The sequence below is a fragment of the Trachypithecus francoisi genome, unplaced genomic scaffold (genome assembly GCF_009764315.1).
Source record: "Trachypithecus francoisi isolate TF-2019V2 unplaced genomic scaffold, Tfra_2.0 Lachesis_group18, whole genome shotgun sequence".
NCBI lineage: Eukaryota > Metazoa > Chordata > Mammalia > Primates > Cercopithecidae > Trachypithecus > Trachypithecus francoisi.
Window position 1 is genome coordinate 1,984,015 of NW_022681463.1, and position 27,972 is coordinate 2,011,986.

Sequence of the window (27,972 nt, forward strand, 5' to 3'; positions counted from 1 at the left end):
GAGAGTGTGGCAGGCGGGGGGCGGAGCTGTCTGTGGAAGGTGATGTTGTTCGGTTCTGTGGGTGGCACCCGGAGAGCGTGGCAGGCGGGGGGCGGAGCTGTCTGTGGAAGGTGGTGTCACTGAGTCCTGCGGGTGGCACCCGGAGAGCATGGCAGGCGGGGGGCGGAGCTGTCTGTGGAAGGTGGTGTCACTCAGTACCGCGGGTGGCACCCGGAGAGCGTGGCAGGCGGGGGGCGGAGCTGTCTGTGGAAGGTGGTGGTGTTCGGTGCTGTGGGTGGCACCCGGAGAGCATGGCAGGCGGGGGGCGGAGCTGTCTGTGGAAGGTGGTGTCACTGAGTCCTGCGGGTGGCACCCGGAGAGCATGGCAGGCGGGGGGCGGAGCTGTCTGTGGAAGGTGGTGTTGTTCGGTTCTGTGGGTGGCACCCGAGAGCGTGGCAGGCGGGGGGAGCTGTCTGTGGAAGGTGGTGTCACTCAGTACTGCGGGTGGCACCCGGAGAGCGTGGCAGGCGGGGGGCGGAGCTGTCTGTGGAAGGTGGTGTTGTTCGGTTCTGTGGGTGGCACCCGGAGAGCGTGGCAGGCGGGGGGCGGAGCTGTCTGTGGAAGGTGGTGTCACTGAGTCCTGCGGGTGGCACCCGGAGAGCATGGCAGGTGGGGGGCGGAGCTGTCTGTGGAAGGTGGTGTCACTCAGTACCGCGGGTGGCACCCGGAGAGCGTGGCAGGCGGGGGGCGGAGCTGTCTGTGGAAGGTGGTGGTGTTCGGTGCTGTGGGTTTGCCATGGGGAGGCGCCTTTGCAGCTGTGCGTTTCATCACATCATGTGCCATATTACTTCTCTCAAAATATCCAGAGGTCAGTAATACTGTGCCCACAGCCCCCTTATGCCTTGCCTGGGTCAAACCTAAGTCATAGATGTTTCTCAGAGAACCTCACGCTCTTGTGTGTGGAAATGGGGATGAAGGCGCTCACAGTGTCGTCGTAACAGCAGAACACTGGAAAAGCCGGTGACCATCCAAAGGAGAACGGACTAAAAAGTCAGAATATTGGTGCGATGGAGCACAGCTTTGGAGCCACGCAAACGAATGCAAACAAGTCAGCCCGCATACGCTTCAAACGTTATGCTGAGTGGGGAAAAGACAAGTTGCAGAAAACTACATGTAATTCGATAGCAGTTAATGTTTTAAAATGTAAGACAAGCTTATGAGCTGTTCATGAATATATATATATACATGCAGCTGATGGGCAGGTAATGAGATTAAAATGCTGCCCTTCTGTGTGACAAAACAGGAGTTTATAATTGTAATATTTAAAATGTTTTGTTTTTAAATAAGTCGCTTTCTGTATTTGGACATTGGCATTCTTGTAGCACTTAACGTTTATGCAGAACACTATTACTTTTAACAATGTTATTGTACTTGTTCCTAATCAAGTTAATGAAGATCATTAATTGAAGATCTCTAGGCCACTAGAATGTATGAGAGTTAAGCTCTGTATTTTAAATCTGGTGGGTTTTTTTTTTTTCTCCTTATATATTAGGAACATCACAAAAGATCAATTCCAAGGGACACCTGGAACCTCCTGCTGGACTTTGGAAACATGATTGCAGATGATATGTCTAACTACGATGAAGAAGGTACCGGAAGTTGTGCTTCAGATGATTGACCGAAATGCTTACACCTGAGAATGTTAACTTTTCCTGCCTCTAAAATGGTGACCCCGTCACTGAGATGGGGGTGGTGATAATACTACTTACCCCCTTCCTTATTTTCTGTAAATCATACAAAAGAAAATACGGCTTTATATTTAGTGTAAATCAAGAAGACAGCCCTCTAAGCCAAAGCATTTCAAAATTGGATGTGCAGAGACTCCCATGGTGGAGCCATGGAGTTAGGTGTTCGGAAACCACCACTCCCAGATTCTCAGTCACACATGATGCCTTAGGTCAGTTCCACACTGCGCTCTTTAGGCTTCCTCAGAGATTGCAGCTCCTGTCTTCTTACATAAATATATCTCTACGTATTTGTCTCCCCCTGTGTTTAGGACGCTGCATTGGAGGACCTTTGGCGCCTGCTGTGTGCTGGGCACGCTGCCACCTTCGGGAGGGATGGTCTCTGGGTGGAAGGCCTCCCCTCTAGACTCCCACCCACTTTGCTTCCTCCCTGCCCCCTCGACAGGCAGTGATCTGGGCACTGGCGCCGTGCCTTTAACGGGTGGTTTACGTGGCTGTCTGCCTGTTTTAGCTTCTGTTTCTCTGTGTCCTGCACACTTTGCACTGTCCCTAGATCAGAGGCACCCAGTAAATGCTTGTCAAGTGAAAGAAGGGATCATTGAATTTCATTGACAGAAGCACAGCTTCCAGGATTGAGGCAGCAGTGCAGGAGCTCAGAGGGCCCTCCGGGCTGCCGGGGTGGGGAAGGGAAGGGCACGATGGGGTGGTCCCACTGGGGAAGAGCCGCAGGAGGCAGCACTCCCTGCTGGCAAGAATGCCAATGACCTGAGGAATGTGCCTCCTGCTCCGAGTGGGTCCATTTAGCTCCCTTCCTGAGCAGCTGGTGTGACTGCCTGGGGCACTCATGGAGCAAGCAGGGCCACTGTGAGCCCACAGCCCCCTAGACATACCAGCACGCACACACCAGGGCTCCCGACCCAGCTGTGCTAGGGCAAAAGAACTGGGTAACTTGGGCTGGTTCATTCTGTGAAACACAAATGATACGGACCTCAAATCATTTGGGTTCTTGAAATGTAAATGTTGGATTGATATGTGACACAATGCTTTGAAGATAAAAACGGTGCTCTAACGGGTTTTCTGTTTGCTTGCTTTCCCTTAGGAGCTTGGCCTGTTCTTATAGATGATTTTGTAGAATATGCACGGCCAGTAGTGACGGGTGGAAAACGCAGCCTTTTCTAGGCAGCGAGTTTAGCAGGAGTAAGATTATGAAATGATTTGTATCCTGCAAGGAGGTTTCGGTCAGTTCCTGGGTGCATTGTCACTGATTGCAGAAGTCCTTCTTGACCAGCCATGGAACCAGAGGAGCCACCCATTCTGCTGGAGGACAGCAGCAGCCGCTTTGTGGACACCGCAGGAAGTTCAGGACGTGGCTGCCTTGGGATGTTTGGAGATTTGTCATCATAGCTGTTGCCCTAGGAGATTTCTGCATGATTTTTTAGTATTTACGAAACACTAAGGTAGAGCCGCGGCGCCGCCTGTGGGACCGCAGAGCGTGCTGCTTTGCTGGCGCCATCAGGCGAACCAGCGGCCGGCCGAACGCCGCCGAATGATGTTGCAGTCGCACTGGAAGCACGGCATGTGTCCTCTGCAGGATGCTGCGTTTTTATATAAGTCAAAGCTGTTAAGAATGTGCCCTAAAGGAGATGATCTTGTCATAGAGTCTAATGTTTTTTAAAATTGGTGCCAGGAATTCAAGATTTATATTTTTTGAATTATCGAATATCTAGATTTACCAGCTCTATTTTTGTTTCCATTTTCTCTAGACATACATCTGAAAATCATTTTATGATTCTCAGTCACCATGTAGCTTTGCACAGCAACAGCACACATGGCACAATTCCAGCAGAGTTTATCTCACACCGTTTATAATCAGTGGACCCCTCTTACTTAAATGTTATTTGACCTGAGAAACTTCATAAAGTTTGTTTTTAAAAAATATATTTTAGTTACATTTTAAAAGACATTTTTCCATGAAAAACATTTCTTTCATGAGTGATGAATTGTAGATTTTAAAATCGAGGCCAGGCATGGTGGCTCACGCCTGTAATCCCAGCACTTTGGGAGGCTGGGGCAGGTGGATTGCCTGAGGTCAGGAGTTCGAGACTAGCCTGGCCAACGTGGTGAAACCCCATCTCTACTAAAAATACAAAAATTAGCCGGGCATAGTGGCACATGCCTGTAATCTGAGCTACTCGGGAGGCTGAGGCAGGAGAATCGCTTGAACCCAGGAGACGGAGGTTACGGTGATTCGAGATTGCACCACTGCACTCCATCCTGGACGACAGAGTGAGATTCTGTCTCAATAAATTAAAAAATAAATCAATACAATAAAATCGAATGAGTTGGTTTTTTCCACCCTCCTGTGGTGCCCATGGTACCAGCGTCCGAACCTTTGTGCCCCTGTGCACATTCAGAAGCTAAAATGTACATCATTGTCCGAAAAAACCCAACCCCAAAACCTTCATCTGATTGGTGAGCTGAAGTCTGTCTTTGTGCCGTGTTTTCATCTGTTTTTCGTGGGCGACTGGTTGAGGGGTACCCACGAGTGCCGCCCAGGTGTGGAGGGCGTGTGTCAAGTTGTGGACCTCACTGCTGACCCTACCTCACATGTGCCGAGACCCTCATGTCACAAGCGTGCCTTGCTGCCCCCCTGCAGCACCGTGCAGGACGTGGACCGGCTGGAGATGCTTCCCAGGAGAGAGGAGAGTCGCCGCAGATGATCTAGCTGCGGTGTGAGAGAGCAGAGCCCAGACGCACAGCTGGGTTGGCTTCTGAGAACAGGACTCGCCCTGTGCTTCAGGAACATCTGATGGCTGAGGTTCATGAGCTTGGCGGCTGCAGGACGGACTGTCGATGCTTCTCAGCAGAGATGGTCACAGAGGGCAGCAGGGACAGGACTGGAAAGGACCTGCAGCCTGGAGACCCCGCCTGGCCCCCGCTGGCTTCTGGTGGTCCAGTGATGGGCAAGTCACAGACCTTCCCCAGGCTCTGCTTCCAGAACTCTTAACGGGAAACTGGGCCTGTCTACCTTTAGAAGTCTTCGATTCTCAGAGAGCATTTGTTTAATACAATAAAAACTGGCTTCAATAAAAACCTCAAAAATGTGAGCACATCTTGGAGGCTTCATGGATTCTTGACATGTAATTGTTCTGTTCAGAAAAGTTTATAGAATTCAGATAATTCTGTATAAATTACGGAGATCCGCAGTACTTTTTTGTTTTTGAGATTTAAAGTTCTGAGATTGTCAATAGATCTCAAAATATCACTGGACAAAGGCTTTTCCAGAAATTGTGAGTTTTTTTCTTCTGTTGTATACATTTGAGTCCTGCATGCTGTGAAATGCTGAGAGCAGAAGCATTAAATTATTTTATCTCGGGTGTGGTTTCCTTTCGATTTCTCTTCGGCTGCAGGGATGCCCGCCTACAGGTGTCAGCCTCTGAGCCCTTGTCCTGGGATGACAGAACAGCCCCCAGCTAGCAACCAGCGGGCAAGCCTGCCCTTCTGTGTGGCCCACCAGCCCTGGCCAGGTAACAGGTCCTCAGGCAGTTTCTGTCGTTGCGTTCCCTCTCAGTGGTGCACTGTGTGCCTGAAGTGGTAGCTTGTGAGGAATTAAGAGATCTCACAATAGGATTTACAGGGGTGTGTGGGAGCGGGAGGGGGGACGTGTGCCAGCACGCACTGCTGGAAACCATCCCTCATCAGAGGCAAACGGCAAAGCACCGGGGTCTAAGGATCATGTGCGACCTGCCCCTTCGCGGTGCACCTGCCAGGCGTTCCGGAACCAACATTGCCAGCTCCTCTCAGTGACATTGTACATGTCATTGTGTTGTTTTAGCTTTAAGTTTATATCCATTTGTCACCTCAGGCTTCATGGGGCCAAGAGTAAACTTCTGATATTTCTTACTGTGTCCACGGTTTCAGGTACAAAGTAGGGGCTCTGCAAATATTTACTGGATAAACTAATTAGCTAACCTTATCCCATCCTGTTTGCTGAGGGAGCCGGACAGTGCTCTTGGCAAAGGTTTCCGCTGCCTGAGAATTGACTGAAGCGCTCAGCGAGGGGTCTGTGTCATTCCCCTCAACAACACAGGCTTTGGCCCCACAGCGCAGCTCTGCCTAGAACGGGTGGGAGTTCGAACGAAGGGCTGCCCTCCTGTCTGTCCTGTTTGGGTAGGGAACCTGCGTGCATGCTGTTTTTGTGTTTGGGGTTTTTTTGTTTTGTGTTTGAGACGGAGTTTTGCTCTTGTTGCCCAGGCTGGAGCGCAGTGGCGTGATCTTGGCTCACGGCAACCTCCGCCTCCTGGGTTCAAGCGATTCTCCTGCCTCAGCCTCCCGAGTAGCTGGGATTACAGGTGCCCACCACTATGCCTGGCTAATTTTTGTATTTTTAGTAGAGATGGGGTTTCATCATATTGGTCAGGTGGGTCTCAAAATCCTGACCTCAGGTGATCACCTGCCTCGGCATCCCAAAGTGCTGGGATTCCAGGCGTGAGCCACTGGCCAGGCCTGCCTGCTGGTTTTGAAGGACCGTTTGTTTCTGGATTTCAGGATCGTGCTAGCTGGCATGATTTTGTTAATGGCTGGCTCTACCAGCAGACAGTGGAGGATGAGATGAGCTCACTGCTCGAGAACCTCTGGTTTAACAAGTGCTAATATAACGTCAGACGGTGACTTAAATGCTTCCTGGTGTCTCGCTACATACTACAAGTTTCGTGGGTTTTTTTTTGTTTTTGTTTGTTTGTTTGTTTGTTTTGAGACGGAGTCTCGCTCTGTCTTCCAGGCTGGAGTGCAGTGGTGCGATCTCGGCTCACTGCAAGCTCCGCCTCCCGGGTTCCCGCCATTCTCCTGCCTCAGCCTCCTGAGTAGCTGGGACCACAGGCACCGCCACCTTGCCCGGCTAGATTTTTTTGTATTTTTTAGTAGAGACGGGGTTTCACCATGTTAGCCAGGATGGTCTCGATCTCCTGACCTCGTGATCCGCGCGTCTCGGCCTCCCAAAGTGCTGGGATTACAGGCTTCAGCCACCACGCCTGGCCGAGTTTCGTTTTTATCAGGCGCATTTCTTCAGTCCAGGTGTAACTCCCTTTGCTTCCCCTGGGTCTGATGGAAACCAGGCCCCGAGGAGGGAGATGGGAGAGAGACAGCCCCACTGGGCACCCGGCCTCTGCAGGGACCTGTCCAGGGGTGGGGTCGGGCGATGGTCTGTTTTCCTAATTTATTTCAAACCAGGAGCCCTGGCTGTATGCATTCTGCCTCACTCCCCGCCTCCGTATTTTTAATATTCTTTTCATGAGCTAGCAGGGATGTTGTAAAGACGCTGAGCTGACTGAGGGCCGGATGGGAGGTTCCAGCGAAGCCTGCGCTTTGCTGACGACTTTCCCCCTCACAGTGCAGTCCGGTTATTTGAGAGCCGTTAAACACCTCATGCTGAGAAGACACCGTCATTTTTCACACAGGAGCTAGACAGACTTTGTTCCCATTACAAAGTGTTCTATCAAAAACATTTCATAATCGAAAAGTTTTCTAAAAGATAAAACTGCATGTCACAGATTAATCTCAACATGTTGAGTGAAGGAAGACGGACACTGAAGGCCACACATTGTGTTTGAATGTCCAGGAAATGTCCAGGAAAGACAGAGCTGTAGACAGCAGATGGGTTGCTGCCTGAGGGGTGAGGGCACGCCCTGCAGCGGGCCGCAGTGACAGGCACGCCTGCACACATTAGCTTCTGCGTCACCCCGCACCACACACGGGGAAGTGTGCACACTCCTTCCAGGGACAGCTAGAGGATCCCCCACTCTGTCAACGCTCTGAAGGTGCTCCGGGTGCTGGCAGAAGCCAGCAGACTCCTTTGCTGAGGAGCTGGTGCCTGTTCAGACGCGGAAGAAAGCTGACACCTCCCACGTGGGGGACAGAAAGGTCCTCTCATTGGTGCCACCTGCAGAGATAGACAAGGAGTGCCCGGCCATCAGAGGACGCTCCTGACAGCGACACAATGACCACTATAAAAGGCAGGCTGAGGAGGAGACAAAGGCCAGGACGCTCTGCAGCTGTAGGGTAAGAGGAGCTGCCTCCCGAGATGGAGAAATTTAAGGCTGCAATGTTGCTGGGGAGCGTCGGCGATGCTCTTGGCTACAGAAATGTCTGCAAGGAGAACAGCACTGTGGGCATGAAGATTCAGGAGGAACTGCAACGTTCTGGGGGCCTGGACCACCTCGTACTCTCGCCAGGAGAATGGCCCGTGAGTGACAATACCATCATGCACATGGCAACCGCCGAGGCCCTCACCACAGGTAGGGCCGGGCCCTGCTGCGCTCCGGTGTGTGGGCTGGAGAGAGCACTGTGACCATAGGTAGGGCCGGGCCCCACCACACTCGGGTGTGTGGGCTGGAGGGAGCACTGTGGCCACAGGTAGGGCCGGGCCCGCCTTGCTCCGGTGTGCGGGCTGGAGGGAGCACTGCGGCTGCTCAAGTTCTCCCAGTAAGGCCCTGAGAGCCTTGAAGGCAGTGCGGTCCTTCAGTCGATGGTGTTACATGATACCGCTGCTAAAAGTGGCAATTTAATAGACACCGGTGACCCTCAAATTTGACATGAGGCAGATCGTGTTTCTCCTGTGGTTTCTCTGGGGGTCACAGTATTACTTGGCAGATTAAGATTCAATTTTTAAACGTGACTTTTCACTTGTATTTGTAAAGCGTTAACTAAGCCTAGCACCTTCTCTTTCTAACAGAGTTAAAGCCAATTAAGCCTCTCTCCGCTGTGCTAGTGTGAGCAGGGGTGATTCAGCCGTGCCGGTGTGAGAAGGGTGAGGGCTCACCTCTCACTGCAGAGCTTAAGCCTTCTTGTTCCAAATTCATTACAAAGGGATGTAAGATAAGCCAGTTTGAAATGTGGACCCGTTAATACTGTTTGGGGATTAGTTCTAAATTCCAGTGACTGAAGGTTAGAACATCATCTCCCAAAACGGTCCAGCTTGGAGAGTTGCCCGTACACAAATGTGTTCTAAGAAAATGACGTAAACTCGATTGGACGAGATTGGAGACAAAGCTTCTTAAAATACCTTTAAGTAGCAAGTTGATTTTAGGATCAAGCTTTTGCATGAATTTCAGGGAAACAGCAGGTGCACAGACATGCAGTCCAGCTTTCCTACGAGGCATTTGCTCTTCCAAACCTCGTGGGTGCTGTCTGTTGATCACGGCAGAATTAAAATCTGAGGGCTGCGGCTAAGTCACTGAAATCTCACTTACGCGTTCACTCCACCATTCCTTTCATCCGCCACGGACGCGCCCAGTTTAGTTCTGTGCTCACGGCGGAGGAATGCCATCGAGCCTGTGGCCGGTCCCTAAATAAGGGAGAGCTGAAGCGCCGGCGATAAGATAAGGCTCCCGGCTTGCTGGAGACAGGGAGGCGTCCGAGTGTTCACAGCCTTGACATCGGGGAGCTCCTGCTTCTGGTTTTCCAGGTGGCCTCTTGTGTGCCCTTAGGACCAGCAGCCCCACGCTTGTGTCCCCACAGCCCAGAGCAGGCGCACCCCACACACAGACACCTGTGGGACGAGGCTCCTGCTTGTTTTCACCGTAGATGGCTGGTCCTTACTCTTGAGCATGGCTTCCTCTGGGCGTCTCATGCCGTGTGTGCACTCACACCAGCTCTGCATGTCCCATCTCTGGTGGCACTTGGTGGGTGTTTTGTGAATGGCAGTGTCCATGGCTGTAGGTCTCGTCTTGCCAGGCCCGCAGGGAGGGCAGCGGCATAGGACACTCCAAAAATGCACCGATGGAGATCAGCCCAACAGGACACGAAATTCACACAGTTAAAAGGGTTACGGACGTTCAGGGCGCTGTTTTTTGTTTGTTTTTTGAGATGGAGTCTTGCTCCATCGCCCAGGCTGGAGTGCAGTGGCGTGATCTCAGCTCACTGCAACCTCCACCTCCCGGGTTCAAGCGATTCTCCTGCCTCAGCCTCCTGAGTAGCTGGACTACAGGCGCCCGCCACCACACCTGGCTGATTTTTGTATTTTTAGTAGAGACGGGGTTTCAGCTTGTCCAGGCTGGTCTCACACTCCTGACCTCAAGTGATCCACCCAGCTTAGCCCCCCAAAGTGCTGGGCTGACAGACATGAACCACCGTGGGGCGCTGTTATTAAGAAGGAAGTAAGTTTGCTCTAAGCTCTCACGGTCCTCAGCTGTGGATGGGAAGGGAGGGTTCACTGTGCTGCTGCAGCGTCTAGTTTATGTGTCATGAGAAAACGCGTCCAAGATCACCGTTGGAATCGCTTACCCCTCTGGAAACCAAAGCAAGCAGATTTTTTTCAACTCACTAAAAATCAAAGTTGAAATTTCACTTAAGTTTAGCTTTGTTCTTTAAATCACAAATTGTAGGCTATGGAAGGGGGTCCTTGAGCTGTGGTAACAATGGTGAGGGCTGGGCACAGTGGCTCACATCTGCAATCCCAGCACTGTGGGAGGCCAAGGTGGGCAGACTGCCTGAGCCCAGGAGTTCTAGATCAGCCTAGGAAACATAGCAAGACTCCGTCTCTACAAAACGACAATGGTGACAATGGTGAGTGCTGACTCCACGGCACTTCTGTACCAGGCATTGTTCCAGCTGCTTCACGTGTGTTATTCTCCACACGAGCTCCTCACATCACCACAGAGGCTGATTTTATCACAGTCTTACAGGAGAAGGAACTGACAGAGGTTCAGGTGTTTGCCCAGTGCCACACAGCCCAGTGAGTGGTGGAGCTTGGACGGGAACCACACAATCTGTCCCCGTGCTCGTAAGCACCCTCCCTGACTGCTGAGGTCACGGTGGCCTGCAGGTGTCATAACAATTGCAGTGTGCAGTGGCTCTTCAGCATGCTTTCCAAAGACAGGCAGACTTGTACAAATGGAACTACATTTGGCATCTTTAAGTAAGCTGCGCTGAAAAGTCCTTCGCCCCGTGAGCCACGGGGCTGTGTGGTCTGGCAAACCCTGGCTCTGCTGCTCAAGTGAGCACAGGTCTGAGGGTCAGGTGCAGCCTGTGTGGCTCCCTGCTTTTGGGTGTGCCTCTGAACAGGGCACGAGAGCAGACTCTGAACCAGGAAGTAGCCGTGTCTAGCGTTCTACAAGACACACAGGAGAGGCGGCCTCCGTGGCCCTGGGCGAAAAGGCCATGTCACGAGCATGTTATCACCGAGTCACTCGGCAGGCGTTTAGCAGGTGTGTGTGTGCCAGGCCTGAGGGGGAGGTGTGCACAGAGAGCTCAGCCATCGCCCAGGTATGCAGCTGGCTGCTCCCCGCTCCCTGGGAAAACAGGGGAAGTGACTTCCCTGCCAGGGCCTTCCTGCCTCACAGTCGCAAAGGATTAAATGGAGTGGCCAGCAAAGTGGGAGGAAGCACTTAGGCCAGTGTGGGAAGGTGGCCAAAGGCTCATCTGACACATCTCTGCCGTGAGGCTCACTGAACCCCAACTTCAGGGCCCAGCAGGACGGCGGGAGGTGTCACCTGGCCACGGTCTCCAGGGCACAGGGCCACTGCCTTCTCAGCCTCTCCTGGGGCTGTAATAACTGAAAATATTTGGAAACACGACATTTTGCTACAAGTTCACTGAATGTTAGTATTTTGCCTTTTCTTTATTGAGATACTAGTTGGGAGACTCAGGCAGCATTTTTTTTTTTTTTTTTTTTTTTAAGACAGAGTCTCATTCTTTTGCCTGGCTGGAGTGCAGTGGCACCACCTCGGCTCACTGCAACCTCCACCTCCCTAGTTCAAGGGATTCTCCTGCCTCAGCCTCCCAAGCAGCTGGGCTAACTTGTATTTTTTTTTTTTTTTTTTTTTTGAGACGGAGTCTCGCTCTGTCGCCCGGGCTGGAGTGCAGTGGCCGGATCTCAGCTCACTGCAAGCTCCGCCTCCCGGGTTCCCGCCATTCTCCTGCCTCAGCCTCCCGAGTAGCTGGGACTACAGGTGCCCGCCACCTCGCCCGGCTAGGTTTTTGTATTTTTTAGTAGAGACGAGGTTTCACCGTGTTAGCCAGGATGGTCTCCATCTTCACCGTGTTAGCCAGGATGGTCTCGATCTTCACCGTGTTAGCCAGGATGGTCTCGATCTCCTGACCTCATGATCCACCCGTCTCGGCCTCCCAAAGTACTGGGATTACAGGCGTGAGCCACCGCGCCCGGCCCAACTTGTTGTATTTTTAGTAGAGCCAGGCTGGTCTTGAACTCCTGACCTCACGATCTGCCCATCCCGGCCTCCCAAAGTGCTGGGATTACAGGTGTGAGCCACCGCGCCCGGCCCCTGAGGCAGCTTTATAAACTGATTTGTCTTTCGGGAGACCAGACAGGGAAAACGGGAGACAGGAGTTGAGTGTCCCAAAGGAAGAAACCTGCGGAGAAGCCCGAGGGTAGCAGCTTTGAAATCTGTTTCTAGCTTAAATTCTAACCTGAAAAGACAATGCTTTTTGTGCCATTTTGTTTTATGGACTTCTTTTTGCTTTGAAAAGGCTAAATTTCAGTTAAATACAGACATTTCGTACCTAATTCCAGAATAAAACGAATCCTTTTAGGGGACTCAGGAAGGGTTAGGCTTGTTAACCCAGGACTGAGTTGAGAAAGGCTGTTTGTGGAACGACGGTGCCGGTGACTGTGAGTGGCACACGCTGGGTTTAGACACAGCCTGGACAAAGCCACGCAGCTCTACCCCACCCAGGGGCTTTGTGTGCAGGCAAAGGTGACCTTAATTCCTGTAGGAATGCAGCCCTCACCTCTCTTCCATGAGACTGCAGGACTCATGTCTCCCAAACCATGGTCTTGCCACATTCTCTGTCCTCCCTGACTCAGAACTGGGGTGATGAACGTGGCATGATGTAAAACAATACCGTGCATGCACACAATACCATGTGTGCAGACAACATGCGTGTAGACACCATACACACACACCATGTATACAGAAAACATGCACATAGACACAATACACAACACGGTGCGTGTAGACAACACGATACATGCAACACCATGTGTATAGGTAATGCCATGCACACACAACACCACGTGTAGACAACACTGTGCATGTAAACACCCTGTGTTTACACAGTGCAATGCTATGCATTTATGACAACATCATACATGCAGGACAGACAATACCATGTGTGTAGACAACACCATGCACATACAACACTGTGCATGTAGACACCAGGCGTGTAGGCAATTGTGCATGTGGATAACACTGTGCACATAAGACAACAATGTGAGTGTAGACAACACCGTGAGTGTAGACAACGCCGTGAGTGTAGACAATGCTGAGTGTAGACAACATGTGAGTGTAGACAGTGCTGTGAGTGTAGACAGCGCCGTGAGTGTAGACAATGCTGTAAGTGTAAACAACACCGTGAGTGTAGACAATGCTGTGTAGACAACACTGTGAGTATAGACAATGCTGTGAGTGTAGACAATGCTGTGAGTATAGACAAAACCATGAGTGTAGACAACACCGTGAGTGTAGACAACGCCGTGAGTGTAGACAATGCTGAGTGTAGACAACATGTGAGTGTAGACAGTGCTGTGAGTGTAGACAATGCCGTGTAGACAACACTGTGAGTATAGACAATGCTGTGAGTGTAGAGAGCGCTGTGAGTGTAGACAGTGCCGTGAGTGTAGACAACAATGTGAGTGTAAACAACAATGTAAGTGTAGACAATACCATGAGAGTAGACAACACTGTGAGTGTAGACAGCACCGTGAGTGTAGACAACACCGTGAGTGTAGACAGCGCTGAGTGTAGACAGCACTGTGAGTGTAGACAGCGCTGTGACTGTAGACAATGCTGTGTAGACAACACCATGAGTATAGACCATGCTGTGAGTGTAGACAGCGCCGTGAGTGTTGACAACGCCATGAGTGTACACAGTGCCATGAGTGTAGACAGCGCTGTGAGTGTAGATAATGCCGTGTAGACAACACTGTGAGTGTAGACAACGCCGTGAGTGTAGACAGTGCTGTGAGTGTAGACAGCACTGTGAGTGTGGACAATGCTGTGTAGACAACACCGTGAGTATAGACAATGCTGTGAGTGTAGACAACGCTGTGAGTGTAGACAGCACTGTGAGTGTAGGCAGCGCCGTGAGTGTAGACAGCGCTGTGAGTGTAGACAATGCCGTGCAGACAACACTGTGAGTATAGACAATGCTGTGAGTGTAGACAATGCTGTGAGTATAGACAGCGCTGTGAGTATAGACAACGCTGTGAGTGTAGACAGCGCTGTGAGTGTAGACAGCACTGTGCCCATATGACAACACGGTGCATATGGACAACACCATGCACAGCCCAGCCGGCCATGCCTCCCAGTACTGCCCCTCACTCTACAGAGGCCTCTGCTGGGCTGGGTCAGGGAACTGGTGGTAGGAGGACACAACATGGAGTCCTTGTCCTGAGCACTTCTCTGGGGGTTTGCAGCCACGGAAGCCCTCTCTCTCTGGGGGGTCACAGCCACGGGGCCCTGCGTGCTTTCTCTGGGGGGCTTGCAGCTGTGGGGCCCTGAGTGCTCTCTGGGGGGTTCACAGCCGCGGGGCCCTGCGCGCTCTCTCTGTGGTGAGAGGAGAGGAGGTTTGCAGCCACGGGGTCCTGCATGCTCTCTCTGTAGGGTTTGCAGCCGCTGGGCCCCAAGTGCTCTCTCTGGGAGTTTGCAGCCTCAGGATCCTGTGCACTCTCTCCAAGGGTTTGCAGTCTTAAGATCCTGTGTGCTCTCTCCAGGGGTTTGCAGCCACGGGGGGCCCTGCACGCTCTCTCCAGGGGTTTGCAGCCACGGGGGGCCCTGCACGCTCTCTCCGGGGGTTTGTAGCCACGGGGGGCCCTGCACGCTCTCTCCGGGGGTATGCAGCCACGGGGGGCCCTGCACGCTCTCTCCGGGGGTTTGCAGCCACGGGGGGCCCTGCACGCTCTCTCCGGGGGTTTGCAGCCACGGGGGGCCCTGCACGCTCTCTCTGGGGGTTTGCAGCTGCGGGGGCCCTGCACACTCTCTCCCAGGGTATTTGCAGCCATGGGGGAACCTGCACGCTCTCTCCAGGGGTTTGCAGCGGTAGAGGTTTCGTGTCCTCGAGGAGGGAGTGACTTTGCCAAGTGCCCTTCCTAGTCTCACCAACCCATCCGTGCTAGGACATCTGGCTCTGATGCGGCTGAGGAAGGCCCCAGCCACCAGCAGGAAGGTCTTTTGCTTCCAGGTGCCATTTCTGCCCCATGGAGGGTGGGCCAAGCCTCCGTCTTTGCCTCCTTCTCCCCATTCATTCCCACCCCTCCTCTCCCCAAAGGTGGGGGGTTCATCACCAAGGAAAAGGGAGCAGTGGCGTATCCCGGGCCGACCTGCAAGCCCAGAGTGCAGTTTTAGTACAGAATGAAAACAAGCTGCTGGGTGTTAAAGTGGCCGTCGGGAGGAGCACCCTCACCGGTCCCACCTCGGTGGGCATCTGCCTGCCACAGCCTGTCCTGGCATGGCTGGGTGCCCGGGCTCTGGTTTTAGAGGCGTGTGGACTCCATCCACACACTGCAGGTTACTTAATCACAGATGTGCTCAGGCTTTGCCAGCAAACACATTTGCCCACTCTGGCATTGGGCAAGACACATAGCCTCACTGAGCCTTATCAGGAAAACGGCAAATAAGAACCAGCCCTTGCTATGGGAGGATGTCTGGGCCTCCCGGGGGCTGGACATAGGGCGGGTGTCTGCTGTGTCCAGCTCCTTCGCCCTCGTGCCCCAGGGTCTTTCAGGGCCTCGAGCCCACCCTTGTTTCCGGAGCTTGTGGGGCTGGGGATGCTGCTTGGCGACAGCTGTGCCTGCAGTACCCGGGTTTCCGGCAAGAGAAGAAGGAGCTGGAGCCGGGCACGTCGGCCTCCACCGTCTGCGACACAAGCCCATGGAATGGGCCGGTTTCGGTTCTGTTTGTGGCCACATGGATAGAACCACTAGAAAAGGATCACGGTGGGGCCGGGCGCAGTGGCTCATCCCTGTAATCCCAGCACTCTGGGAGGCCGAGGCAGGCGGATCATGAGGTCAGGAAATCGAGACCATCCTGGCTAACACGGTGAAACCCCGTCTCTACTAAAAATACAAAAAATTAGCCGGACGAGGTGGCAGGCACCTGTAGTCCCAGCTACTTGGGAGGCTGAGGCAGGAGAATGGCGTGAACCCGGGAGGTGGAGCTTGCAGTGAGCCGAGATCGCGCCACTGACTCCAGCCTGGGCGACAGAGCGAGACTCCGTCTCAAAAAAGAAAATGAGCCTGGTGGGTCTTTTCCAGATTCCCACGTGTGACTAGAATAACAAGTGTAACAACAAACTAGAAGGCCTGAAATCAGAATGAAATCTCAAGTGAATTGTTTGTTTACGTGTTCAACTTCCCTCGGCAGCCAGGGCTGTGCAGGATGGATCCCCAAACCTTTCTCCACCTCCCTGAAGACACCAGTCTGCCTATTCCCTGCCAGAAGCTCGCTGGGGCTGTGGCCTCGGATGTTGAGCCCGTGGGGAGCCTGCCCGACTCCGCAGGAGGGAGGCCACAGCTCACGCCACAGCTGGCTCTAATGTCTGCTCTCCTCTCTCTTCCCCAGACTACTGGTGCCTGGATGATCTGTACCGGGAGATGGTGAGGTGCTATGTGGAAATCGTCGAGAAGCTTCCAGAACGCCGGCCAGACCCAGCTACCATCGAAGGCTGCGCTCAGCTGAAACCCAATAACTACCTCCTCGCCTGGCACACGCCGTTCAACGAAAAGGGTCAGAGAAATCCTCTCCTTGCCCCCTAAAGCTACCCAGCTGGGGACCCTGCAGTCCTAACATCTGTCTTCCACTAACCCCCAGCATCTCCAGGTGGCTTCAGTGGGGCCAGATCAGCCAAGAGTCCCTTTGTTGGGCGGGGGCCCCTCCTGGTCAGCTCAGCCAGCGCTGGCATCTGTCTAAGGAACACAGGCAGTGGCCCCTCCCGGTCGGCCCGGCCAGCGCAGGCGTCTGTTTAAGGAACACAGGCAGTGGCCGCTCCCGGTCGGCCCGGCTAGCGCAGGCGTCTGTTTAAGGAACACAGGCAGTGGCCCCTCCCGGTCGGCCCGGCCAGCGTGGGCGTCTGTTTAAGGAGCACCCGTCACGTGGCACCAGGCTCCCCATAGGGCTGTTGTCACCCACTGCCAGTTTCCTTTAAGAGATATTTCCCACTGTTTTCCCTTTAAGTTGGTCTTTTCTGTTACCACATCAATGACGGCTTGTGCGGTCTGCATGAATGTCTCTAAAACACTTTGATGTGTTTCTGGTAGAGCTGTATTTGGGTGGCCCCAGTGTCTGCCTCCAAAGAGCCTCTGCTCCTCTAGTCCTGGCCCTGCGTGCTCCATGCTTATCCTTGAAATGTGGGTGGTGGCCGACTTGCTGTGTCGTCAGTACTGCAGTGATGAGCCCCACTTCTTGTATAACCCCTCCCCAGAAGGCTCTTCCAAGCTGGAGAACTTGGACTCATTAGTAGACAGAAGAGGAAATGCCCACAGGCTAGAGGGGTTTCTGAGACGACCTGTGTTCCTGACAGAGTAGCAGAGACGCAGGTGTCCCCAGAAAGCCACGGAGAGAGGGTAAGACCAGGTGAGCTGCTCTGGCAGCCCCATTCCCGAGAGGAACCTGCTCTGGGCACGTGGAAGGGGCAGTTTGAGCAGAAGTAGATCACCAGCCACAAAAGCCTTGGGGCCAGCTCTTCTGTGGTGCAGAAGGCACACAGCTTCCTGCTGGACAAGGGTAAGGACAGTATGACCTCTCGAGAGGGAAATCTGTCATTACCTGTCAAAATGATTTAATGAACACGCTTTTTGATCTGGCACTTCTACTCCCAGAAATTCTAAAGGCCCGTGATGGTGATATACAAAAGCAAGGGAGCAAAGATACGTGGACAGAGATGCTCTCTGCCCCATCGTTTATATTAGCAAAACCTGGAACAGCCTCATGGCCCTTGGTAGGAGAATTGGTGAAACTGACTGCGGCACATCCATGTGGTGGAATACTATGCAGCCATTAAAAAGAGTGAAGTGGGGATCGATGTGTCCTGAGGCATGGGACAACCTCTGTCATAGATGAGTGAAGAAAGCAAAATGCAGACCAGTGGGTCTGGCTCATCCCAGCTGTGTTTATTACTGAATGCCAAGTGTTTTTTATATATTTTGGATAGAAATACTTTGTCAGCTCTATATATTATAAATATTTTCTCCCATTGGATGCCTTGCCTTTTTGTTTTCTTAATGGTATCTATTGAAAAGCATGCTTTAATTTTTTTTTTTTTTTTTTTTTTTTTTTGAGATGGTGTCTTGCTCTGTCACCCAGGCTGGAGTGCAGTGGCGTGATCTTGGCTCACTGCAACCTCTGCCTCCTGGATTCAGCAAATTCTCCTGTCTCAGCCTCCTGAGTAGCTGGGATTACATACACCCGCCACCATGCCCTGCTAATTTTGTGTTTTAGTAAGGATGGAGTTTCACCATGTTGCTCAGGCTGGTCTTGAACTCCTGACCTCAGGTGATCCACCTGCCTTGGCCTCCCAAAGTGGTGGGATTACAGGTGTGAGCCACCAGGCCCAGCCAAGCTTTAAATTAAAAAAAAAAAAAAAATTTTTAATTTTTTTGTAGACAGGGTCTCACTCCATCATCCAGGCTGGAGTGCAGTGGTGCAGTTATGGCTCACTGCAGCTTTACCACCCAGACTCCAGCAATCCTCACACCTTAGCCTCCTGAGTGGCTGGGACCACAGGTGCGTGCCACTATATCCAGTTAATATTTTGGTATTTTTTTTTGTAGAGAAGGGGTTTCACCATGTTGCCCAGGCTGGTCTTGAACTCCTGAGCTCAAGCGATCTGCCCATCTCAGTCTCCAAGTGCTGGGATTACAGGCATGAGCCACCACACCCAGCAGAGACTTAAATCCTAAAAGCAGAACCCAGAAAGATCAAACTACTTTCAAGTAAATTAACTGTATCCCAAGACAAAGGTCAAGAATAGTTACAGGAATATAGAAATATCCAGGACTCCACAGCATATGAGGCAGGCAAAGAACCAGAAGAATCCAGTTCCTGACAAGGAAAATCAGTAAATCCAAACTCGCACGGCCCGACACAGGCGTCAAAACTCACAGACAAAGACGTAAAATGCCAGATACTCCGTGTGTTCACAAAGTTAGGTAGAGACGTGAAAGGCATTTTTAAAAAGATCCAAATCACATTCCTAGAAATAAAAACTATCATGTCTGAGTTTTAAAATACGTTGGCTGAGACTAATAGCAGATTAGACATGTCCAAGAAAAGGTTAATGAACTTGCAGGCAAAGCAGCAGAAACTGTCCAAAGTGAGACATACAAAGAAAAAGAATCCAAAGTATGAAGGGAGCCCGAGCGACCTGTGGGTGGCCTAAGGCAGCCTGACGTGCATGTGTCTGCATCCTCAGCACAGAGGAGAACAAAAGCAACACATACTTGGAGAAACAATCATCAAAATGGAAAACGGTTCCAAATTTGATGAAAACTATAAACTCCCAGATACAAGAAAATAAATTTCAAGCACAAGAAACGTGAAGAAAATGACACCAAGGTACACAGTAGTTAGATTGCTGTAAAGTAATACTAAAGAAAAATCCTAAAGGCCGGCAGAAGACACACACATCCCATACAGAGAAACGACAGTAGCGATGACAGCAGATGCCTTTTCAGAGCGATGTGAGAGAGAATTCATCACCCACAGAGTCATGTAACAAGAAATGCTAATGGAAGTCATTCACACAGAAGGAAAACCGCACTGTATGGAAACAGACCTGCGCGGCGGGACACAGCGTGATAGAGACACGGACCCACGCGGGGGGACACCGTATGACAGAGACACGGATCCGCGCAGCAGGCAGAGAGTGATAGAGACACGGATCTGCATGGCGGGGCAGAGCGTGATAGAGACACGGACCTGCGCGGGGGGGCAGAGTGTGACAGAGACACAGATCCGCGTGGGGAAATGTGTAAGATTTTCAAACATGTTATTTAAATATCTTTAAAAGATAATTGACTTAATAATGAACAGTATGGTTTATAAAATGTAAGTAGGATGTATGACAACAGTAGCACAAAGGCTAGAAGGGGAGAGATGGAAGCGGATGACGGAGGCTCCCACACCGTCTATACCGTGGTGTCTCCCACAGGAAGGCAGCCTGTAAGGAGCTGCAGATGGACACCACAAACCGGCAGTGGTGAAATCTTCTGAAATCACAGAAGAGTTAGAGATAGGAAGCCAGCAAAAGAGATAAAATTGAATCCTTTGAGAAACATTCAACCCAAAAAAGGCAGAAAAGGGAGAAGGAGGGACAAATACAGACAGTACAAGTAGAAAACAAACAAGATAATAATAATGACATCAAATGCAAATGGTATGAAGACCCCCCAGTAACAGTCAGAAGTTGTCACATTAGATAAAGAAGCAGGTCCCAGCCCCCAGCTATGTGCTGCTTATAAGAAATATACTTTTTAACTTTGAGATGGAGTCTTGCTCTGTCACCCAGGCTGGAGTGCAGAGGCACAATGTCGGCTCACTGCACCCTCCACCTCCCGGGTTCAACTGATTCTCTTGCCTCTACCTCCCAAGTAGCTGGGACTACAGGCGCATACTACCACACCTGGCTAATTTTTGTATTTTTAGTAGAGACAAGGTTTTGCCATGTTGGCAGGCTGGTCTCAAACTCCTGGCCTCAAGTGATCCACCCGCCTTGGCCTCCCAAAGTGCTGGTATTACAGGTGTGAGCTGCCGCGCTAGCCAAGGAATACACTAAAGGAAAAAAACCTCCTACTGTACTTGAGTAACACTTTAAACATAAAGATGTAAATAGATTAAAAAGGTTCTAAAACAGATGGAAAAATAGACCAGGTGCAATGGCTCACACCTGTGATCCCAGCACTTTGGGAGGCTGAGGTGGGGGGGATCATCTGAGGTCAGGAGTTCGAGACCAGCCTGGCCAACATAGTGAAATCCCGTCTCTACAAAAAATACAAAAATTAGCTGGGCGTGATGGCATGCCCCTGTAATCCCAGCTACTTGGGAGGCTGAGGCAGGAGAATCGCTTGCACCCAGGAGGCAGAGGTTGCAGTGAGCTGAAATCGTGCCACTGCACTCCAGCCTGGGCCACACAGTGAGACTCCATCCCAAAACAAAGGTGGAAAAATATACCACACTAACACTCATCAAAAGACAGCTGGAGTTACTGTGTTAGTAACACATACAGTAAATTTTGGAGCAAAGAATATTCCCAAGAATAAAGAAGGCAATTTCATCGTAATAAATGGGTCAGCTCATCAGGGGACATAACAAACCCAGATGTCTCTGTACCTAAAAACAAATCTTCAGAGTATACGAAGCAGAAGCTGACAATGCTGCAAAGAGAACTAGAGAAACCCACAGTCATAGGCAGTGATTTCAACATGAAGGTCTCCAACCACTGGCTTCCATTTTCATAGCAAACGAAACCAGAAAATTCATAGCAGACTAAACCAAAAGAAAGCAGAAGAAAGAAAATAGTGAAGATCAGCGTGAAAATCAATGATTGAAAACAGAAAAAGAGTAGAGCAGATTAATAAAACCAAAAGCTGGTTCTTTCAGGAGATCAAAACAATTGATGATCCTGTAGCTAGACTGATGTGGAAAAAATAGAAAGACACATCATTGGTACGAACAGTGAGAGGAGTAAAATCACCAGAGTCTGTGGAAATAAGAGGAAAATAAGGGAATATTATTCACAATTTTATGCCAATACATTTAACAACTTAGATTAAAAGGACAAATTTTTTTGAAAGACATAAATTACCAAAGGTCACTCAAAAGGAAATAGGTCATCTAAACAGTATTACATCTTATGGAAGAAATTACAAGGCCAGGCACGGTCAGGTGTTCGAGACCAGCCTGGCCAACATGGCGAAACCCTCTCTCTACTAAAAATACAAAAATTATCCAGGCGTGGTGGCGGGTGCCTGTAATCCAAGCTACTCAGGAGGCCGAGGCAGGAGAATTGCTTGAACCCAGGAGGTGGATGGGTTCTACCTCCCGGGTTCAAGCGATTCTTCTGCCTCAGCCTCCAGAGTAGCTGGGACTACAGGTATGTGCCACCACGCCCAGCTAATTTTTGTATTTTTAGTAGAGACAGGGGTTTCACTATGTTGGCCAGGCTGGTCTTGAACTCCTGACCTCAGGCGATCTGCCTGCCTTGGCCTCCCAAAGTGCTGGGATTACAGGTGTGAGCCACCGTGCCCAGCCTATAAAAATTTTTTTAAAAGAATAAAACATGGGCAAAACTTCTCCAAAGAAGATATATGGGTGACCAATAAGCACAAAATCATGCTCAACATCTTCCATCATTAGAAAAATGCAAAGAAAACCACAATGAGATACCATTACATACCTAACAGAATGACTGAAATTTTAAAAAATGTAGCAAGTGCTGTCAGGGCTGTGGAAGATCTGCTGGAGGGACATCAAATGGTTTTACCACTCTGGAAACCCATTTGGCAGTTTCTTGAAAAGTTAAACATTCTGCCAGGTGTGGTGGTCCATGCCTGTAATCCCAGCACTTTGGGAGGCCAAGACAGGCTGATCACCTGAGGTCAGGAGTTCAAGACCAGCCTAGCCAACAAGGTGAAACCTTGTCTCTGCTAAAAATACAAAAACTAGCCAAGTAATGCACACGGTCGCAGCAGTGGGGCTGGGGAGAGGCAGGAAGACGGATTGCAAAGGGCACCAGTGGCTTCAGGGGCAACAGAGGCGTTCACCCTGCGCCTGGGTCCTGGGTCCCGGGGGTGCACCTGCGTTCACCCTGCGCCTGGGTGCTGGGTCCCGGGGGTGCACCTGCGTTCACCCTGCGCCTGGGTGCTGGGTCCCGGGGGTGCACCTGCGTTCACCCTGCGCCTGGGTGCTGGGTCCCGGGGTGCACCTGCGTTCACCCTGCGCCTGGGTCCTGGGTCCCGGGGGTGCACCTGTGTTCACCCTGCGCCTGGGTCCCGGGGGTGCACCTGTGTTCACTCTGCGCCTGGGTGCTGGGTCCCGGGGGTGCACCTGTGTTCACCCTGCTCCTGGGTGCTGGGTCCCGGGGGTGCACCTGTGTTCACCCTGCGCCTGGGTGCTGGGTCCCGGGGGTGCACCTGTGTTCACCCTGCGCCTGGGTGCTGGGTCCCGGGGGTGCACCTGTGTTCACCCTGCGCCTGGGTGCTGGGTCCCGGGGGTGCACCTGTGTTCACCTGCGCCTGGGTCCCGGGGGTGCACCTGTGTTCACCCTGTGCCTGGGTGCTGGGTCCCGGGGGTGCACCTGCGTTCACCCTGCGCCTGGGTGCTGGGTCCGGGGGTGCACCTGCGTTCACCCTGCGCCTGGGTGCTGGGTCCCGGGGGTGCACCTGCGTTCACCCTGCGCCTGGGTGCTGGGTCCCGGGGGTGCACCTGCGTTCACCCTGCGCCTGGGTCCTGGGTCCCGGGGGTGCACCTGTGTTCACCCTGCGCCTGGGTCCCGGGGGTGCACCTGTGTTCACTCTGCGCCTGGGTGCTGGGTCCCGGGGGTGCACCTGTGTTCACCCTGCTCCTGGGTGCTGGGTCCCGGGGGTGCACCTGTGTTCACCCTGCGCCTGGGTGCTGGGTCCCGGGGGTGCACCTGTGTTCACCCTGCGCCTGGGTGCTGGGTCCCGGGGGTGCACCTGTGTTCACCCTGCGCCTGGGTGCTGGGTCCCGGGGGTGCACCTGTGTTCACCCTGCGCCTGGGTGCTGGGTCCCGGGGGTGCACCTATGTTCACCCTGTGCCTGGGTGCTGGGTCCTGGGGGTGCACCTGTGTTCACCCTGCGCCTGGGTCCCGGGGGTGCACCTGTGTTCACCCTGCGCCTGGGTCCCGGGGGTGCACCTGTGTTCACCCTGTGCCTGGGTGCTGGGTCCCGGGGGTGCACCTGTGTTCACCCTGCGCCTGGGTGCTGGGTCCCAGGGCTACACCCACGTAAAAATCTTAGGATTGTGCATGTTTCATTGTGCCTAGTTTGTTGTATATAGTTATAACTCAGTGAAGCTGCTTTTACAGGGAAAACATCTCATTGAAAGCGTGCTGCATATCATGAGCATATCTCCGGCCATCAAATGTTCTGTTTTTAGTGACTAAGTAACACCCGATACCTGGATGCCACCGAATTCCCCCATCTCCTTTCTGCTGCAGGCATTTGAGTGGCCTGCCTATGTCTTACTCATTTAAACCACGCTCTGATGAATGTGTTATTACGCAAATGTTTACATTTTTAAAATTATTCATGAAAGCTAGATTGTCGGGGTGGAATTATTGGAGCAGAATTCTAAACCAGCTCTTCCTTCTCCGCGCAGGCTCAGGGTTTGGAGCGGCCACCAAGGCCATGTGCATCGGCCTGCGGTACTGGAAGCCCGAGCGGCTGGAGACCCTCATCGAGGTCAGCGTGGAGTGCGGCCGGATGACCCACAACCATCCCACAGGTAAGCAAGGGGCGGGGGCGGAGCCGGGGCGGGGGCGGGGCCTGGAGCTACCGCCTTCTGCACGCTGCTTAAAGGAGACAGAAGCCGACCCTGCACCTGCCGGGGTGCCTGCTGTGAGGGTGCCCTGCCCGGGACACTGGGCTGGAAATCTCGTGGGATCACATCGGTTTTTTGATTTGTTGAGGGAGTTAGCTTATTTTTTAACGCTTTGCTTAAGGTCTGTTTTCAGCCCAAAAGCAGGATTAGCAGTAAGTGTGGTGATGTTGAAGAAACTGCTAGGGAAAGAATTCTCAGTGGTTTTGCTATCATTTGTGTCGGAACAAAAGAAAAAGAAACGCACCAGTGCCTGGGTACAGGTGGGATCGAGGTAATGCTGGGAGCCAGGGTTTGTACAATATTTCCTGCATTTTCTTGCTGTGCCCTGGGTTGACCCCACCACCTGCCAGCCAAGGGAGCCAAGGGGACCACGGGAACCATGGGAACGGCTCCACCCCCCTGGCCGCAGGCTTCTCACCTGTAACGGGGCGACCGCCCTATGTGAATCACACCCACAAATCGGGCTGTGTGAGGATGAAGCGGATCATGTTGCCGCCTTAACACGGCACTTCCTTCCTTGTGGTCTGTGCCAGGAGGCCAGCTGCTCACTGGGGTTTGTCCCCGTCCCCAGTCCATCCTGTGGAGGGCAGGCCTCTGAGAGGCCAGACCGCGGTGGCTGCGGTAGCACCTGATGAGTGACTTTGAAAGGTAACGAGGAGGCGGCTCGGTTGGCTTCCATTTAAAAAAAGCAAAAACGACTCAAAACTCCTGACCTGCAATCGGCCTGCAATCGGCCTGCAATCGGCCCTTAGTCCTGGCACCACCCAGTCCCACACATCCAACAGCCACGCTGGCCTCGTTCAAGATTACCTTTTGTGGTATCTGCTGTGACTGGCCTCCCAACGAGGAGGGCAGAGCCGCCCACACCTCCCCAAGAACAGCGATGAGCAACCCGCCTTGGATCAACACGCAGTTCTGCCGGCCTGGCCATCCCACCCCCACCGAGTCTGCAGCAAAGCAGGCGCGTGCCTTTACTACCCTGGGGACAGGCAGCCTAAACGCCGGATGCACAGGCATGTGAACCAACCAGTGGGGCAGAGTCAGATGCCGAGAAGAGAGCACTGCTGGACTCCTGCTAGCTGAGTGGTGCAACTGGACGCAAATTAAAAATTAAGGCCAGGTGCAGTGGCTCACGCCTGTAATCCCAGCACTTTGAGAGGCCGAGGCGGGCAGATCACAAGGTCAGGAGATGGAGACCATCCTGGCTAACACGGTGAAACCCCATCTCTACTAAAAATACAAAAAATTAGCCGGGCGTGGTGGCGGACGCCTGTAGTCCCTGCTACTCAGGAGGCTGAGGCAGGAGAATGGTGTGAACCTGGGAGGCGGAGCTTGCAGTAAGCCGAGATCGCACCACTGCACTCCAGCCTGGGTGACAGAGCAAGACTCCATCTGAAAAAAAAAAAAAATTAAAACCTTCAGACCAAAAAATGTTGGGCATTTGCCAGGTGCAATGACTCACACCTGTAATCCAAGCACTTTGGGAGGCAGAAGCAGGAGGATCGCTTGAGCCCAGGAGTAGGAGACCAGCCTGGGCAACACAGGGAGACTCCATCTCTACAAAAAAATTAAAAATTAGCCAGGCGTGGTGGCACCTGTGGTCCCAGCTACTGAGGTGGGAGGATTGCCTGAGCCCAGCATGTTAGGGCTGTGGTGAGCTGTGTTTGCACCATTGCACTCCAGCCTGGGTGACAAGACGAGGCCCTATCTCAAAAACAAAAAAAGAAGCTGGACATTTGAAAGCAATGTAATGAGCACAAGAATCTGTATTAATAATTTAAATTTCTAAAACATTTGCTAATATATTTCCTACTCATATTTTTAAAATTATTTCACAGCCAGGCACGGTGGCTCACGCCTGTAATCCCAGCACTTTGGGAGGCCAAGGCAGGCGGATCACCTGAGGTCAGGAGTTCAAGATCAGTCTGGCCAACACAGTGAAACCTCATCTCCACTAAAAAATACAAAAATTAGCTGGGCATGGTGGCGCATGCCTGTAATCCCAGCTACTCAGGAGACTGAGGCAGGAGAATCACTTGAACCTGGGGGGTGGAGGTTGCAGTGAGCCAAGATCGTACCATTGTACTCCAGCCTGGGTGACAGAATGAGACTCCGTCTCAAAAAAAAAAAAAAAAAAAAAAAAACTATTTCACATGTTTAATAGATGAATAATTTATATATTTCTATAATAATGACCAAAAATGTTTTAAGGGTTTGATTTTATGAAATTTACACTTCAAAGTGCTTTTTAACTCTACTCCCTTTTCCATTTTCAAACCACCTCTGGCAGCAAGAACCACAGTTTGTGTTACAGCGTGCATTGCATGCTCCCGTGAGCCCAGAGCTGCGGCGTCCCTGGGCAGAGGCAGAGCCGTAGGCAGGGACAGGACTGGCCCAGAGCCCTGGGCTTGAGAACGATTCATAGACTCTTGCCGCTGCTGCAGCCCTCCCGCCGGGCCAAGGGAGGACCTGATTAGTGCCTTCAAGAGTGGCCCAACAGCCACTGGAAAGTGTCTCTGCAGCCTGTCTCTGCGGCCCATCTCTGCATGGCGTGTCGTGGGTGACTGTGCTCCACACAGCGGCCGTGTTGAGTGCCCGTTCACCGTGGCCCAGCCTGGGCTTAAGGTCATCTTTTCCCCACAACAGCCACGGTAGAGCAGGTGTCACAGCCCCAGTGTACAGAGAAGTGGAATGTCAGAACGCACACGGCACCCACCCTGGAGCCTGCCTCTGGCCAATGGTGCTGTGACAGTGGGCTCACCCCTTTCCTGGGTGGGTGTGGGCCTCACACACACCCACAGGGTCTGCAGCAGAACCAACCCTTCTGAAGCTAACATGGCTCCAAAACCAAGTAACACAACCTCCCAGCCCCGCATGCCTCATCCATAAGAGGGTGATCGCCATGCCCTTCACAGGCTCTCGTGAGGACTGAGTGGCACGATGACACCCTGGGAGCAGTGCCCAGTGGGGTGAGGGCTGGGCACACAGGGGCCACTGCTCCCCTGCACAGCCACTCGCACTGAACTGCCATGGCCACGGCTGCTCCATCAGCAGCATTGCACCATCCCTACTGCTGCTGTCACTAGCAACACTGCCACCGCCGCCACAAGTGCCACTGCCGCCACGAGTGCCACTGCCACCACTGCCACTAGTGCCACTGCCGCCACTAGTGCCACCACCACCCCCGCCTTTTGTCACCGCTCCACTTTTATCACCCATACTGCCATCTCCACTGCGGCTGCTGTACAGGTCCTGTCACCACTGATACCACCAGTGCCACCACAGGATACTGTCACTAGTAAGACAACCACTGCTGCAGTCGCTGGCCCCACACTGTTCCCACTGTGACTGTCACGAGTACCACCATTGTTGCTGCTGCTACTGGTACTGTCACCACGGCGTCACTGGTCCTCCCACATGACTACATCTCTGAAACCACATCACAAGTACCATGGCCGTCCCTTCACCTCCTGCGACGACTGACCCACGGCGGCTGTGGTCCCCACAGTGGCTGGCAGTGAGAGGAGAGAGCGCATGTCTTTGGAAGAGGTGGCCTCTCCAGGGCTGTCTCCACCCGGACAGTGACCACGGGATTTCCAGGACTGGCCTGCCAGCCCCGGGCATTGTTAGCCTCATCATGGCCAGGATCATTGTGAATAATTCAGATAATTAAGAT

General features: G+C 52.4%; 2 protein-coding genes and 1 long non-coding RNA gene across 16 annotated transcripts in view; 2 read left to right on the forward strand and 1 right to left on the reverse strand.

Annotated features, from left to right (window-relative positions):
- The window catches only part of DCUN1D2 (defective in cullin neddylation 1 domain containing 2), a 42,369-nt gene extending 37,268 nt beyond the window's left edge, over positions 1-5,101 (forward strand). For all 6 annotated transcript variants that reach the window (XR_004428942.1, XM_033177152.1, XM_033177153.1 and 3 more), the window contains 2 exons: positions 1,532-1,628; positions 2,824-5,101. Coding sequence is in view for 5 of the 6 variants with exons in the window: in XM_033177152.1 (XP_033033043.1) it covers positions 1,532-1,628; positions 2,824-2,903 (177 nt within the window). In the remaining variant the exon portion in view is untranslated. The remainder of the gene's footprint in view (positions 1-1,531; positions 1,629-2,823) is intronic.
- Positions 603-16,841, reverse strand: LOC117063471. The gene is made up of 3 exons (XR_004428943.1): positions 16,831-16,841; positions 5,828-5,834; positions 603-736 (listed from the first exon to the last, which is right to left on the reverse strand). It is a non-coding gene; the product is annotated as an uncharacterized LOC117063471 (long non-coding RNA).
- The window catches only part of LOC117063467, a 46,564-nt gene continuing 26,312 nt past the window's right edge, over positions 7,721-27,972 (forward strand). For all 9 annotated transcript variants that reach the window (XM_033177135.1, XM_033177138.1, XM_033177136.1 and 6 more), the window contains exons 1-3: positions 7,721-8,017; positions 16,301-16,465; positions 24,075-24,200. In XM_033177135.1, coding sequence (XP_033033026.1) covers positions 7,804-8,017; positions 16,301-16,465; positions 24,075-24,200 — 505 coding nt within the window. In that variant the 5' untranslated portion in view covers positions 7,721-7,803. The remainder of the gene's footprint in view (positions 8,018-16,300; positions 16,466-24,074; positions 24,201-27,972) is intronic.